Genomic DNA, 15,464 nt, shown 5'->3' with positions numbered 1-15,464 from the left:
AGACACTCATATACATCTCAGGGACCAGGTAACCCCACTCAATGTAGTCCTGCCATTCACATCTTGGTGCAGGGTAGGAGATTCCTGACTTTCCATGCATCTGAGCTGTACTCAGTGTTAAATGTATCATCTCAAAATATGATGAGAATGAGCAAAACCCCTGTGGTTCATACCCCTGAGACACAGTGATGGTGCAGAGGTTTTCGTGAATGCTGCGATTTTCTGACCTTGTTGTCAGCTGTCTCTCCCTCATAAAAAGCAGCGTGAGGATGAACCCCGGAGCTGTGCTGCTGGAGGATGGCCGGCTCAGGGCCTTGGAGTTTCTCTTGCCACAGTGATGTATTCTTGGGTTTCAGGTGTGATCCGAGCAGCCCCTACATCCACCCAGTGGGCTGGTGCCAGAAGCAAGGAAAGCCCCTCACCCCTCCACAAGGTGATTCTGGGGCCTGAACAAGTGTCCTTTTCTGGGTCCTGACCGCACCTCCCTGCCCCCTGGTCCTTTCCCAGGGCCTCATTAGCTGGCTGTTTAGGATCCAGGTGACAGGTGAGGGGACAGATAAATTCTGGAACCTCAGCCTCTTAGCCCAGGAGTCAAGAGTCCCTTTGATTTTAGGGGGATTCTGGCAAACCCTGACTCTGCTAAAGTTGAGAGGAGGAAGCCAGATGAGCCCCTCAACAAGGGAGCAGGGAGTGTAAAGCAGAGAGTGTGTCTTTCCCTGGACATCATCCTGGCCACAGCACCATGGAGGTGCAATGAACAGGACCATGGCTGACAACACGGGATGCCCCATGAGATATGGGGCTGAGGCTGTGCTTGACTCACGCTTGGCACCCAACCGCACAAGGAGCCTGTAGATACACTTGTGTGGTAGAGGGGAAGGTGGAGATGCCCCTTCCTTTTCCTGCCTGGGGACAGAGCACTCCGCCAGAGCACCTAGGAATCGGCTCCTTCTCTCCTTCTCCTCCAGATTACCCAGACCCTGACAGCTTCTGCTGGGAGAAATACCTAGAGGAAACTGGGACTTCCGCCGTGCCTGCGTGGGCATTCAAGGTGGTGAGTCTGTGCTCTCTGCTTCGGAGTTGAGCCCAGGAAGATGTGGAGCCAGCCAGGGTAGACCTTGGTCTTCCCCCTTTTTCTGGGGGAAGCGGAGGGGAGGTCACAGATTCCCTAGGCACAGCACCTATGCTCCTTGCTGAGCTGGGCCCTGGCCTGAAGGCAGCTGTTCACCCGCCCCACAGCGACCACCTCACAGCTTCCTGGTCAACATGAAGCTGGAGGCCGTGGACCGCAGGAACCCAGCCCTGATTCGTGTGGCCAGCGTGGAGGATGTGGAGGACCATCGGATAAAGGTGGCCCCGGGACCTAGCGCTGGGGGAGTGGACAGGCCAGGTGGGCAGGGGTGAAGTAGACTGCTTAGAGGTCCAGGGCATGGTGTGACACAGACAAGGTTGAAGATTCTTACCTTAGCTGGACTTAACTTCTGTGGGCTTGGACAGGTCATTTCCCGTCTCTGAGCTTTTATCTTCTCTGTAAAGTGGGCCTAATCCTCCCTGACCCTCCTGCGGATTGAAGATAAAGTGCTAATCATGTCATTAGTGAAGTCCCTGGGATTGTGCTGACCATGACTAAGCATCGTGTGATTGGTCTCTCGGATCTCCCTCCTATCCAGAATCTTGCTTCTGACAGGCCCCAGGGTTGGATGGGGAGAGGCTCCTGGAGCCAGGAGGGCCTCCCAGCCTTGCTGAGCTCTGCAAGGGACAGCTGACCTCTAGGGGCATTCCCTCCACAGCTCCACTTTGATGGTTGGAATCACGGCTATGACTTCTGGATCGATTCCGACCACCCAGATATCCACCCCGCGGGCTGGTGCTCCAAGACGGGACATCCCCTGCAGCCCCCGCTCCGTGCGTACCCAAGGGCACGCTGGCCCTTGCCCTGCCACCTGCAGCCCCTCTGTCCTGCCCCGTGCCCAGATCTGACACAGGGCTCCGAGGTCCACAGTGAGCTCCAGGTTCCCCCACTGTTGCGCCTCAGGACCGTGCCATGCTAAGCAGTGCTGTAGCGAGGTGCGGAGGGGGAAGGTCGTGTGAGAGCAGAGGAAGTGGTCAGGTACCCAGAGTCCTCTCAGCTGTGGTAGAGCCACATGTGAGCATGCACTTATCTGTGGACGCAACGCTGGTCGCCTGCACGGGCAGGAGTTGGAGGACAGGTCTGCCTCCTTGCCCTACTCTCCCTATGAGGACTCTGTCCCCCTATTTCCTTGCTGCTACCATGCAGATAGCTGATCCTTCTCAGACGCCGGTCTCCAACCATGGGCGGAGCATCAGAAAGGTTACCCTGGTCTCAAGGGTAGAGAGAGGGAAAGGGATGGAGGAGAATGTGGCTCTGCCTGCTGTGTCCGTACCTTCTGCTAAGGAGAAGACCTGAGACTGAGGGTCCCTCCTGGGGGTTCCAGTGAAGTGCATTAGAGCCAAGACTTCCTCCCCTGCCGAGGGGGCCCGTGTTCGGTAGCAGGACGTGGTGGCACAGCCTGGCTGAGGGCCCTGTGCTTGGAGAACGGGCTCTGCCCCACCCACTGGAAGCCATCCCTTCCTCCCCTTGGGCCCCTCTCCCCTGCCCGAGGACCCAGTGCTCACCATTCTCCTTCTTCTCCTCCAGGGCCCAGAGAGCCCAGCTCTGCCTCCCCTGGGGGCTGCCCTCCTCTCAGCTATAGGAGTCCGCCTCACACCAGGACCTCCAAATACAGCTTTCACCACCGGTGAGCGAGGCTCCTGCTGGCAGACCCTCGGGCGTGGGTTAGTGAGGGTTTCGCGTACAGCCTGGTGTGGGCCACCAGGGTTCACCTGGATGTTCTCCAGGTGTGGCCAGGGCCGGGGAGGGCTCATTGGGGTTAGGTGGATCCAATCAACTCAGATCTTTTCTCTGCAGAAAGTGCCCCACTCCTGGGTGTGATGGCTCAGGCCATGTCACAGGCAAGTTCACGGCTCACCATTGCCTCTCGGGTTGCCCACTGGCAGAGAGGAACCAGAGCCGGCTGAAGGCAGAGCTATCAGACACGGAGGCCTCGGCCCGCAAGCGCAGCCTCTCCAGCTTGTCCCCGAGGAAGAAGCTTCGCCACCACGGTGGCCGGTACGGAGCCCAGGAAGGCGGGGCCAGAACTTTCAGGCTGTGGGCCTCATGTCCTCCCCCGGCAGGGCACAGATCGCCGGCCACAGACTTGCTTCCTCTCTCTGCAGGATCGGACGCCCTCCAAAGTTTCAGAAGATTCCACAGGAGGATTTCCAGAGTAAGTCCCATCTCTTCCTCCTCCTCCTCCCAAGGGTCCTTGGCAGGTGGCCCGGCCTGTGGGACAGCACACCTGGAATGCTCTGAGCACCAAAAGTGGGTGGGAAAGTGTCCCTTGGAGATACTCTGGGGGCACAGATCAGTAGCAGGAACGCAGCAAGGGGCCTTGAGGGAGCTTGGGCTCCAGGCCTGCTTCCCCAGGACTTGGCTCTGAGTCTGTGGATAAGGCACAGACCCTCTCCGGGCCTCTGTTTCTTCTCCGGCCCTGCTGTTTGCTGGATCCAGTCTTCCTGGGAAAGAGGCCATGGCTGTCACTTCCTAGCTGTGTGACCTTGAGCAAGTCGCTTGCCATCTCTGAGCCACAGTTTCTTCACTTGAAAACCTGAGTAAAACCTGCCTCCTGAGTGTCACCACCTGAGATAATAGTGGTTACCGCTGCACCTGCTATCTCATAGGTGCTGTGCCTTCCGACACTAATGCTCCAGTCTTATTTTTTTTTAAATTTTATTTATTTATTTTTTTATTACAAAGTCAGATATACTGAGAGGAGGAGAGACAGAGAGGAAGTGGAGCTGCCAGGATTAGAACCAGCAGCCATATGGGATCAAGGCGAGGACCTTAGCCACTAGGCCACGCTGCCGAGCCCAGTCTTATTTTTTTTTAAAGATTTATTTATTTTTGTTGGAAAGTCAGACATACAGGTAGGAAGAAAAACAGAGAGAAAGATCCTCTCTCTGCTGATTCACTCCCCAAATAGCCACAATGGCCGGAGCTGAATCGATCCAAAGGCAGGAGCCAGGAGCCTCCCCTGGGTCTCCTACATGGGTGCAAGGTTCCAAGGTTTTGGGCTGTCTTTAACTGCTTTTCTAGGCCACAAGCAGGGAGCTGGATGGGAAGAGGGGCCACCGAGATTAGAACTGGCGCCCAAATGGACTCCTGGCGTGTTCAAGGTGAGGACTTTAGGCACTAGGCTACAGCACCAGGCCCAACTGTCCACTCCTAACAGGTGCCTGGAGGTCTATGTGAGGCGAGCAGTGTGAGGCTCAGAGGGTAAATTAACAGGCTCAAGATTATTCACTGTGTGAAGGACTGATCTGGCATTGAAACTTAGATCCAACTTCTACTACCTGCTGTTGGTGTCTCGGGGGAAAAGTACCTAACCCAAACCTCAGTTCACATCTCAGTCCCTTTTGCGTTTGTTGGCACATGTTGCTATCACAAAATACTATAAACGGGCCCGGCGCAATGTCCTAATGACTAAAGTCCTTGCCTTGAACGCGCCAGGATCCCATATGGGCACTGGTTCCAATCCCAACGGCCACGCTTCCCGTTCAGCTCCCTGTCTGTGGCCTAGGAAAGTAGTCGAGGACGGCCCAAAGCCTTGGGACCCTGCACCCGTGTGTGGGAGACCTGGAAGAAGTGCCTGGCTCCTGGCTTCAGATTGGTACAGCACCAGCCATTACGGCTACATGGAGAGTGAATCATCGATGGAAGTTCTTCCTCTCTGTCTCTCCTCCTTTATATATATATCTGACTTTCCAATAAAAATAAATAAATATTTAAAAAAATACTGTAAACCGGGTGACCTAACTGACCAAGTTATTCTTCACACTATTGGAGGCTGGCAGCCCAAGGTCAGGGAATCAGCAGGGTGGTTTCTTTTGAGGCTGCTCTCCTTGGCTTGAAGAAGAGCACCTTGTGGTTGTGTCCTCAGCTGCTCATTTTCCTCTGGGCGAGTGTGGCCCACGTCTGACATACGTCTCGGGTTCCTCTTAAAGGACACCAGTGAGATTGAATTGCATTGCACCTTAATGGCCTTCATTTCAGTTGGAGGCCCTTCCTCCAAACACGTTCACATTGTGAGGTGTGGTATTCAAGGCTTCAGCATGTGAGCAGGACCAGAGTGAACCTGCACTGGGCGATGAGTTCATCCCACACCTTCAGCTTCTGGTGCAGGGCCTGATACACAGCAGGGAAGCTGGGAGTCCTGCCTGGGCTGAGTTGAAGGTTTATTATTTGATGGCTAGAAGAGATCTGGAAAAAGCATTTGGTTCATTGCAAAGTTTCTGGGCATGACCCAAGCACTCTGGTTCTTCAGGAACTGCCCTGTGATCTAGGCAATGGAACATGGTTATCAGAAAACACAGCCCTGAAGTAGTCAGGTAGCCTGTTACGGGCTGTGAGACCTTGGGCAGAGCATGCGTTGCCAGGGGCGGGGAGGGGTAGCAGGTCGGAGCCCAGCGCCCCCACATAGGTAAAGTGCTTAGCTCGTGCAGTGCCACTGCTGTCACTGGTCCCGGTCTCAGCTGGCTTCTCTTGGTGGAGCTGGAGGGCAACTTCCTGCAGCTTCAGACCTAAGGATGAAGGCATGGACTTTGAGAGGCTGTCACTGATCAGCCTCCGCTGTAGGGCCAAGGCATGCCCACAAGAGGGCACCTGTCCACTGTGTAGAATTCTTGAGAAGTCTTTCTAGGAGATCAAACTGTAGCCCAGAGAGAGGAAGGAAGAGGCCTTGGCTTCCAGGTGCTTCAAGGACAGAGCAGGGGACAGAGACTGTGTGTCCACCAGCTCACAGAAAGCATGCTGGTCACTCTGGGTTTTGTCCTGGAGAGACTCCCATATCTGTCCTTAGGCTTCGCTGCTGAGCTGCCCCTCTCATAGGCTTCTGGCCAGGACAAGTCCTGCTCTTTAGGTTCCAGAGTGTCCACTGCTGGAAGGAACCAGGGCAGCCTTTTCTGACCTGGTGCTAGGTAGGTAAGGCCACAGAATTGCCTGTGATAGCTCCTGGCCCGAGCTCTGAGGGAGAAAGAAAAGGAAGGAGGAGGTTCCTTGGCAATCGTGATGTATCCCCCAGACTCCCACCCAGGATCTGGGCAGGACTGGATGCAGGGTTTTAAAGAGGGGCACTGCGTGGTTAGGAAGCCAAGCCTGTGGCAGGTGGATGAGGTTGCTATAGGGAGGGCTGTCACAGAAGATGCTGAATGTGTCCCAGGTGGATGACAGAGAGGGCTGGCTGGCAGTACATAGGAAGCAGCTCCTGGTGATACTGCAGTGGAGCTGTTGGGGCATGGGCAGGCACCATGGCATGGGGCTTTGAGCAGAATCCCGAAGGAGAGTGGTCAACAGGGCTCCTGATGAAACCAGAGAGGCTCAGGCTGAAGCCAGGGAAGAGGGCAGAATGCTCTGTGAGGGCACTGCAGGTGTATTCTTGAGCACGTAGGATTTGTACCATGCAAATCAAGGCAGTTTTCCTGGAAATAGGAGGCTGGACAAGCCCTGTGGAGAGTACTCAGGCCACCCATGGCTGGGGTCAGGCTGGTGAAGGCCAAGTGACGATGCCAAGTGCAGTGGCCAGGAGCTCCTTGGAGCCTCTGTGAGGCAGAGACCTGGCATGATCAGGAAGTAAGGTCATGTGTGATATGGGTCACATGCTACCCTCTAGTACTAGAGGATTGGCGCTGATATGCAGATGCCAATGAAGACCAAGCTGGTGGGTACATTAAGGAAGAAGAGCTGGGGCCTGGCACAGTGACAGCAGCCTGCAGAGTGGGCTATGGACGGGTTGAGGCAACTTGGATTCTGAATCAGAACCAACTTGGAGAGAGTTGACTGAACTTAGAAGGACTTAGGGAAAGGAGGGCAGACAGAAGGGACCTCTTCCATCATGGCTGAGCTTGGTTAGGTGTTAGGAACTGTTGAGGCATAAAATGCCAAGCAGACACCAGATGCAAGCATCCTTGTGGGCCCCAGGTGATACAACCTCAGACTGATGAGTAGCCTGTAGGGCTGCCAGGATGGACCCACTTTATCAAGTCAGCAGTCAAGGGACACAAACGATGCTTTTGGTTCCCCCAGGCTCTTGGGAGGGGCCACAGGGTCCTTGTGCTTGGCCAGACCCCCAAATAAAGAGAACGCAGGACCAGATGGGTCCTCCGACCCACCAACCTCTTTTTGCTTGCAGCGCTCACTCCAGATGTGGTGCACCAGTCCCTCTTCATGTCGGCCCTGTCGGCCCACCCGGACCGCTCACTCTCCATGTGCTGGGAGCAGCACTGCAAACTCCTGCCGGGAGTGGCAGGCATCTCGGCCTCGACCGTCGCCAAGTGGACCATTGAGGAGGTGAGGAGCGAGCGTCCTTGGCTCTTCTTCCTCCTGCTCCACGGCTTCATCTGCCCTCTCACCAGCTCCTGGCAGGATGCTCACAGGAGCCCTGCTCAGCGTGGTTGGGATTTGGCCCAGGACTCCTCCCGAATCTACCTCCTACTCATCCCTGTTTTCCACAGTTCCTTCTAGCTGTGTGCCCGGGGCTAACGCAGACACTGTCCTCTGATAGGCCCCCATTAGGGGAGGTGGTGCTGTGCTGCTTGTGCCCCTGACAGTCCAGTGGGAAAGTCAGACTTCAGCCATGTGCCTTGGGAGCAAGGAGAATGCCCTTATACACACCCCAGCCCAGAGCTACACCTGCCCCACTGCCCTCTCATCCCTGCCCAGGCTGCTGAGAAGCAGCAATGCTGAAACTGAGGCCACACAGGCCAGCTGCACACGTGCTCCGAAGCACCAGCCCCTTCTCACTGTGGCTCCATTGATTCCCCAGGTCTTCGGCTTTGTTCAGACCCTAACAGGCTGTGAGGACCAAGCACGCCTCTTTAAAGATGAGGTAAGGTACAAGTGCGAAGTGGGAGCCCGAGGTCACTGTGCTCTCGGGGTGGCAGGAAGCAGGTGTCCCACAAGCATTGCTGCTGCCCAACCAGTCACAGAGACCCACATCTCGGGGAAAAAAAATCTGGCCTGGACTACGGCCTGGTGTTGGGGGGTGGGGGCATGTGTTCCGTGTCATCTTCAGGAAGGACACGTCTTGGAGACAGGATCCTTTCACTCGTCTGCACTATGCCTATCTCCTCTTTAACAAACTTACCTGCACCTGTCAATAGGTTGAAGTAAACTTTGAATGGCATAGGTAGTATTTACTGCAAGGATCTTAACATACACTCAAAGTGAAGACCCAGTTGCATAGTGAAGGTAAGCAGCCATGAGTTGTAGATAAAGAATTCCAGCTGTGGAGTCTGGGTTGAAGTCCCAGGTCCACAAAGCTGGCCCTTGTCTACCTGTGTCTTCCTGTCTATAAAGTGGAGATAAAGTGGTATGATCAGGAGTGCCCTACAGGGCCACTGCAAGCCCTAGAAATGGTGAATGTCATTGTACTAGAATGTCTAGTGTAATGATGTCACTAATATTTGTGTGTGTATATACAGCAGCAGTCCTGTTGAGTAACTTGTAAATCATCCCTATTTTAGAATGCCTGATACAGTGAGAGCAATAAATGCTAGTTCAAGGAGAGACAGAGATCTTCCATCGACTGGTTGGTTCACTCTCCAGGTATCCACAAGGGCCAGCACTGAGCCTAGCTGAGGCCAGGAGACGAGAGTTCCGCACAGGTCTTCCACAAGGGTGGCAGAGACCCAAACACTCTGCCATCTTTGATTGCTTTTCCCAGGCCATCAGCAGGGAGCTAGATGGAAGTGGAGCAGCCAGGACAAAAGCCAGCACCATGTGGGATGGGTGACGACTTTACCTGCTATGCTGCAACACCAGGCCCATCTGATTTAGATTTATGTATTTATCCTCCTGCACAATACAGGGGCCCTCCTTGGTATCCCCTCAACCTTGAGAAGTGTGGTCTCCACTGCCCACAGCTGCCCACTCCAGGTCAGGTGGCCCTAAAAAGTCACCCATTTCCCCACCTTCCAAGTGCTGGCCTGTGGTCTCAACCATGGCAGCCACTTGGGCAAGGTCTTTTGCCTCCCTGCCTCAGCTTCCTCATTTGTAGAAGGGGCGGACCTATACCGCTTCCTAAGGTTGCCATGAGGATTAAATGTGTTAATGAGTGATGAGTGACTAAGGGCAGTGCCTGCATGTAAGAAATATTGCAAACCGTTTTCTATTGCAATTCCTGAGCAGCAAGCATTGGAGGATGGCACCTCCTTGGAAACAGAATACCTGGCCTTGCCCAGCCACACTCCTCAGCGCTCATTCTCTCTCTCATTCTCTCTTTTTGAAAATTTATTTATTTTTTATTGGAAAGACAGAATTTTTACAGAGAAAGGAGAGAGAGAGAAAGATCTTCCATCTGCTGGTTTATTTCCCAGATGGCCACAACAGCCAGAGCTGAGATGGTCCAAAGCTGGCAGCCAAGAGCTTCTTCTGGGACTCCCATACAGGTGCACGGTCCCAAGGCTTCGGGCCATCCTGTACTGCTTTCTCAGGTCACAAGCAGGGAATTGAATGAGAACTGGAGCAAGCGGGATTAGAATTGGTGTTCATGTGGGATTGCAGGTGTTATAGTAAGTGGCTTAACACACTGTGCCACGCATGCCAGCTTCTGGAGGAAGTAATTTTAAGTAAATTATAGACATCATACTATTTTTCCTCTGGATACATTAGTTTGCATGTCTTAAGGCTAAAGATTTTTTGGAGCAGCTGTGTGCCCTGGCGTTTAACATGCGCATGTGTCACATCCAAGCTCAGAGGTGTGATGACTGCCCTCAGCTCCTGACTCCAGCTTTCTGCTCACACACCCCAGGAGGCAGTAGTGATAGCACTCTGAGAAACCCAGATTAAGTTCCCAGCCCCTGGCTTTAGCTCCCAGCCCACCCCAACTATCTCTGGCATTTAGAAAATGAACTAGTAGATGGAACTTCATCTTTGAATCTATTTGTTTCTCTTTCTCTATCTCCCTGTGTTTCTCAAATAAAGAAACATTTCTAAAAACAGTAACTGCGGGCAGTGCCGTGTGCAGGCTAATCCTCTACTTGCAGGCGCCAACATCCCCTATAGGAGCCAGTTCATGTCCCAGCTGCTCCACTTTACATCCAGTTCCCTGTTTGTGACCTGGAAAAGCAGTGGAAAATGGTCCAGGTCCTTGGGACCCTGCACCCATGCGGGAAACCCAGAAGAGTCTCCTGGATTCTGATTGGCTTAGCTCCAGCCATTGAGACCATTTGGGGAATGAACCAGGAGATGAAATATCTTTCTCTCAGTCTTTCCTTCTCTCTGGAAATATGCCTTTCCAATAAAAATAATAAATCTTTTAAAATAAATAAATAAATAAAATAAAAGACAACAGCGAAGAATTTTCTGTTATCCCCTACTGTTATCCATGTAACAAATTGACAGTAACTCCTTTGTATAATCAAGTCCAGTGACCAAGTCTATATACACATTTCCTCAGTTTCCTTAGACTTTTTGAGCCAGGAACTAAGCTAGGCCCACATTGTTGGTTTCACTTGTTAGATCTCTTAAATATCTTCTATTCTGGAACAGTCCCTCTCATTTTTCCCCCCACAGTATTCTAAGATGTCTTGTGGAATGCCTTCTGGGTTTTGTCTCATTGCTCCATTGTAGTGACACTTAACTGACTCTTGTAATTTCCAGAAACTGGCAGTTTTGTCCAGAAGCTCGGTTAGCTTCAGGTCAGCTTGGTCGGTCTGGTTTTGGCCAGAAAGGCTCATGGGTAATATTGTGGCATCACTCCAGAACGCACACGGTGTTTGACTTGTTATTGACACTCAGATTGACCAGAGAGTTCACGTGGAAACAACAGCAGCAACTTTCAGATCTGGTTTGTTTGGTATATTTTTTTGGTCAGTTGGTTGGTTTTTGGCATTTCGAAGACTTGAACCATCCTTGCTGATGTAGAGGTTCTTGAGGAAGCTTCTGTCGGGGCTGGAGGGGTTGGTGAGTTGGTGGACAATGGCAAGTCCAGCTTCCTGGGTGTGCGACACTGCAGTCAACCTGTGCCTGGCCCCTGCTCAGGTTTCACTCTCGAGGTCCTGAATAAGGTCTGCATATGGAGCTCTGCATTTCGTTTTGTGCTGCGCCCACCACAGCAGCATCTTGAAGCCACTGGCCATGGGTACTTGAGAGACTGTTTAAAAGTGCAAATGCTGACACTCATGCTGGTCAGCAGAGAGAGAAAGGGGGAAATCAGTGGCTGGCTTTCTTTCCTTCTCCGTCCCCATTGCTGTCTCCTTTTTTCCTTCCTTCCTCCCTTTCCTTTCTCCTGCTGCCCTCTCTCTTCCTTCCCACCTCCCCACATATTCCTCACTCCCATTTTCTTGCTGCCCACCCCACCCCCAACATACATCCTCACGGCCCCGACCCCCCTTCCCCATGGCCCTCTCCACCTTCTCCGCTTTCCACTTCCCTCTCCCATCCCTCAGATGATTGACGGCGAGGCCTTCCTTTTGCTGACACAGGCGGACATTGTGAAGATCATGAGCGTCAAGCTGGGCCCAGCCTTGAAGATCTATAACGCCATTCTCATGTTCAAAAACGCCGATGACACCTTAAAGTGACCGGCCCAGGGCCGGGGCCTCTTGCAGCTTTCGCTGGGCCTCCAGCTCCAGCTGATGCTTCTGTCCCCACTTGCATTCCTCCTGTCCCCATCTGTGCCCATCCTCTCTGTCTGACAAGGGCTGCTCCCTCTTAGAAAATGCATGGAGCTGAGGGGCTCTGGGGAAAGTGGAGTCCCAAAGCTCATTAGCCACCAGGCACAGTAGGGGGGATGTGACTGAGCTGGGGGCATCACTGATGGGGCAGGTTGGAGGGCCCTACTCCAGACAATCTCCCCTCCCCAGCCAACTTATCTGGTCGCCAAAGCGACTTTTTCTCAGTAGTACAAAAGAGTGAGGAGCGACAAAAGTCTAATTTGAGGTCCTTGTCCCCACATGACATCTCCAGACTGCCCTTCTACACTCCCTTCCTGCCACCAGCACATTGGCTCATGAAGGCAGCATCTCCCCCAGGGCCCCCAACCCTTTCTGCTGGCTTTGCTACCCTCTTTTGGCCTGCTTTCCTGGGCAGGGTCCCCATCCAAGGCCTAGGCAGCCCCACTGGCCTTCCCCCTTAGGTGTGTGGGCCTCAGAAAGTTGTCCTGGGATCCACTGGGAATCTCCGACTACCTTCCTCTCCTTTAGCTCAGAAGTGGAGGACACTAGGGCCTATATACCTTCTTGAGTGTGTCCCATTCTGACCCACTTGGCATCATGGTGGCGCATTCCTGTACCAACATGGGGAAGGCGATGAGTGCTGGTGTGCGGCCAGCGGAAGTGAAGTCTCCACTGATGTTCTCCACACGACCATCTATGTTGTGCCTGGTAATATCCCTGGCAGGAGGCCAGCCAAAGGACCTGTTAGACCATCCCAGGTCTCTTCCCAGAGGGGCAGCCTGGTGGGTGTGTGAGCACCTCAGGCTTGGCATAGCACCAAGCAGATGTCAGCCAAAGTTTTACTCATGGGGTGAGGGCCACGAGCCTTCAGGGCCTCTTTGCCATGAGAATGTAGCACCATGTCTGCACACTCCTCCCCTGTGACGTCACCTTCCACCTGCTCCTTACATCTTTGTTAAACACTTAACTCTCAAGGAGTGTTACAAAGGCCAGTTAAGGTTCTGGCTGAGAAGGTAGACTCTGATCTTTGAATTTGCCAGGTCCCCGAAGCCCTCCCACTCCATAAGTCTTGCACTGCCACCTGGAGCCCTGCAGGGCATCTGGGATTTCCACTCCCTGTTTGAGTGGGGACCCAGCCTCCTCCCAGCAATTGCCAAACTGCCTCCTCTGGAGGGCCAGAGGCCCTGCAGGAGCCAAGCTTCCCTGCCCCCAGGTGCTGAGAGGAACCTGCAGGGCGTGGGGCAGGGGCCTTCCCCAAGGCCCTTTTCTCTCAGTGGTGTGTGTGTGTGTGTGCATTGTGTGTACGTGTATGTGTGTGTAGGGCACTCTCAGCAGTGTTTGATAGGGTGCTCAGTGTTGTGAAACGTCAAGGGCTATTGTTCAAGTACAAAGCTTTATTTTTTTTTTCCCTTAGAAGCGGGACACCCAAAGCTCTGCTGCTTTCCTGCCACGGCCCCAGGCAAAGGCCCACCCCTGTCCCCTGGGTGAGGACAGCCGTGCAGCACCCCCTGCTGACCTCTGCTGCAGCTCCGAGCACAACTGTCCAGGCAGGGCACCAGGCACACCCAGCCGCGAGGTGGGGCCTGGGTGGAGAAGAAATGCAGTGCGCTGTGGCCAGGCCTCTCTCTCATCTCAGTCCACCTGGGTTGTGGCAGAACTCATCAGCCACTGGTCCCCCACCTGCTCCTGCAGTGCTCACGGGTTTGTGGGGTGCTTACAGCTGCCGTGGGACACCAATGAGTTTCTAAGGAGAGAGGCGAGGGCGACTTTGCTGAGCAGGTCTGCCAGCCTTGTAATACTTGCCTCCATGACAGATTGGGTGGTCCAAAGGCCTTAGAGAAAGAGACTCCTGAGCTGCAGAGCCTCAGCGCTATCTGCAAGTGCTGAAAGCAAGTGCTTGGTGGCCAGAAGGCTGCCCTCTGCTCGCCTCGCTGCCCCGGCCCCGGTCACACTGAACCCGGCTGAGATCCTGGCCCCTTGTCCTGGGAACAGAGCAGTGGAGCCAGCAGTGGCTGTCCCCGGCACCCTGTGTCTATACCAGTAGGTGCCACTTCCACATTGGCCTGTGCAGGCTCACTCAGCCTCGGCCAGCCCTGGCCTAGGGCAGGGAGGACCTTTCCATGTGGTCTCTGAGGCAAAGGGAATGAATCCATGGTTTGCAAATGAAGCCTTCTTGCACTTGGGTGGGGTTGTTTCTGTACTTGCCTTCTGTGCATGTGTGTGTCCGCGTGCGCGTGAGCTTTCAGAGAATCTGCTAGTGTCAGCTGAAGCTACTCCAGATGGAGAACAAGTTGCAGGAAATGTGATGTGATTTGTCCGTGTACTGAAAACATCGTAAATAAACATGAGCAACCAGGTGACATGCGGTGGAGTCTGTTTCATTCTCCTCAGGAAACAGACAGAAAACACAAAACGAGCAGTAGCAAAGAGGCTGTCTAGTTTCTCTTGCCATGAATTAAGGATCCCAATGAACCTGACTTTGTTGAAGGTAAGAAACAAAGAACATACGCCAGCAGGCAGATCGCTTCCAAGTGCCAACAATGGGAAGCCCAAGTGTAGGTATGGGGATGCCTTCTAAACTGTCAAGGAGAGAAAACTGCACACAAAGCCTCTGATTTTTAAAGGAACATCAGCCTTTAGGCTTGGCAAGGTCAACCCAAACAGTTAGAATGTTCTGTGCCTCCCGGAAGTCTGTGAGCAGGCAGGAAGATTCAGCATTGCCAGCTGTGATCACCGCAGCCCGTCCCTACAGACCTTTGCCTGCAGCCCCTGCAGATGACCCAGGCAAGACAATGCACACTGCCAGCCCTCTGAGAGCCCGTTGTCTCCACACCTGCTCCAGCAACTTGCCTGAAACAGCACAGTGTGGCCATGGTAAACTCATGGTCTCTGGCTTTACCATGAACGAGCAAGGTTCTCAGTACTACACCCAGGAAGCCACTAGGCTTTGGGGAAGCTTAGCTCCAATTTCCCTTTTCACAGGCCTGAAACCGTCTACCCTGTTACCTGCTCCATTGTGTCAGTAGATGGCATCCAGAGAAAACGGAAGTCACCAAAAGGAATAACCCCTGTTACCTGCCACCACATCCACATGTGTCCCCCTGCTCCACACCCATCCTTTCCTTCTCCTTTGCAATGAAAGTCTTGATGTATCCGCCTGCCAAAAGCGAATCCCCCACCTGCCATGATTGCTTTAAGAGAACAAAAGCATTGAGAGACACGAAAGGGTTCTTGGCAACTTAAAATGTGATTGCTAAGATCAACCAAAGTTTGAAAGTTGAGGACATTGCCCAGAAGTAGAATGAAAAGAGATGACCAAGAAGTAGAAATCAGGAAAGCTGGCTAGAGGTCCAGTAGATGACTAAGAGGAATGCCAATAGGTGAGGAAACAGAAGATAAACTGTATTATTTACAGAGTCAAGGGGCAGGCGTTGGCTTTTGGCCTGATGGTTTGTTCACATCCAGTCTTGGAGTGCCTGGTTTCAATGCCCACCTTCAGCTGCCGCCTTAAACCTCCTGTTAATGCAGATCCAGGTGTTGCCATGATGACCCAAGTGTTTAGGCTCAGCAGAAAATGAATCTAAGTAATGCAGCATATTAAGATAGCATGAGGGAAGGAAGCAAGTTAAACACTTGGGAGACCTCAATGGAGTTCTTGGCTCCTGGCTTTAGCCCAGCTGTAGCCCTTGTGTGCATTTATGGAGTGAGCCAGCAGGTGGAAGCTCTTTTGT

At 53.2% G+C, this 15,464-nt stretch overlaps 1 protein-coding gene across 5 annotated transcripts in view; it reads left to right on the top strand.

The window, feature by feature from the left end:
* L3MBTL1 (L3MBTL histone methyl-lysine binding protein 1) overlaps positions 1–14,095 on the top strand; it is a 32,357-nt gene extending 18,262 nt beyond the window's left edge. For 3 of the 5 annotated variants that reach the window (XM_036497124.2, XM_058679480.1, XM_058679481.1), the window contains 10 exons: positions 357–433; positions 969–1,054; positions 1,240–1,350; positions 1,791–1,905; positions 2,660–2,759; positions 2,930–3,130; positions 3,238–3,287; positions 7,248–7,405; positions 7,881–7,943; positions 11,506–14,095. In XM_036497124.2, coding sequence (XP_036353017.2) covers positions 357–433; positions 969–1,054; positions 1,240–1,350; positions 1,791–1,905; positions 2,660–2,759; positions 2,930–3,130; positions 3,238–3,287; positions 7,248–7,405; positions 7,881–7,943; positions 11,506–11,640 — 1,096 coding nt within the window. In that variant the 3' untranslated portion in view covers positions 11,641–14,095. Of the gene's footprint in view, positions 1–356; positions 434–968; positions 1,055–1,239; positions 1,351–1,790; positions 1,906–2,659; positions 2,760–2,929; positions 3,131–3,237; positions 3,288–7,247; positions 7,406–7,777; positions 7,944–11,505 lie in introns of those variants that run through there. The other 2 variants (XM_058679478.1, XM_058679479.1) reach the window with 2 other exon arrangements.
* The last annotated feature ends 1,369 nt before the right edge of the window (positions 14,096–15,464 follow it).

Source organism: Ochotona princeps, chromosome 22 (genome assembly GCF_030435755.1).
Source record: "Ochotona princeps isolate mOchPri1 chromosome 22, mOchPri1.hap1, whole genome shotgun sequence".
NCBI classification, from domain to species: Eukaryota; Metazoa; Chordata; class Mammalia; order Lagomorpha; family Ochotonidae; genus Ochotona; species Ochotona princeps.
The sequence above is the reverse complement of the archived record's forward strand: the minus strand, read 5'-3'. Positions and strand labels throughout refer to the sequence as shown.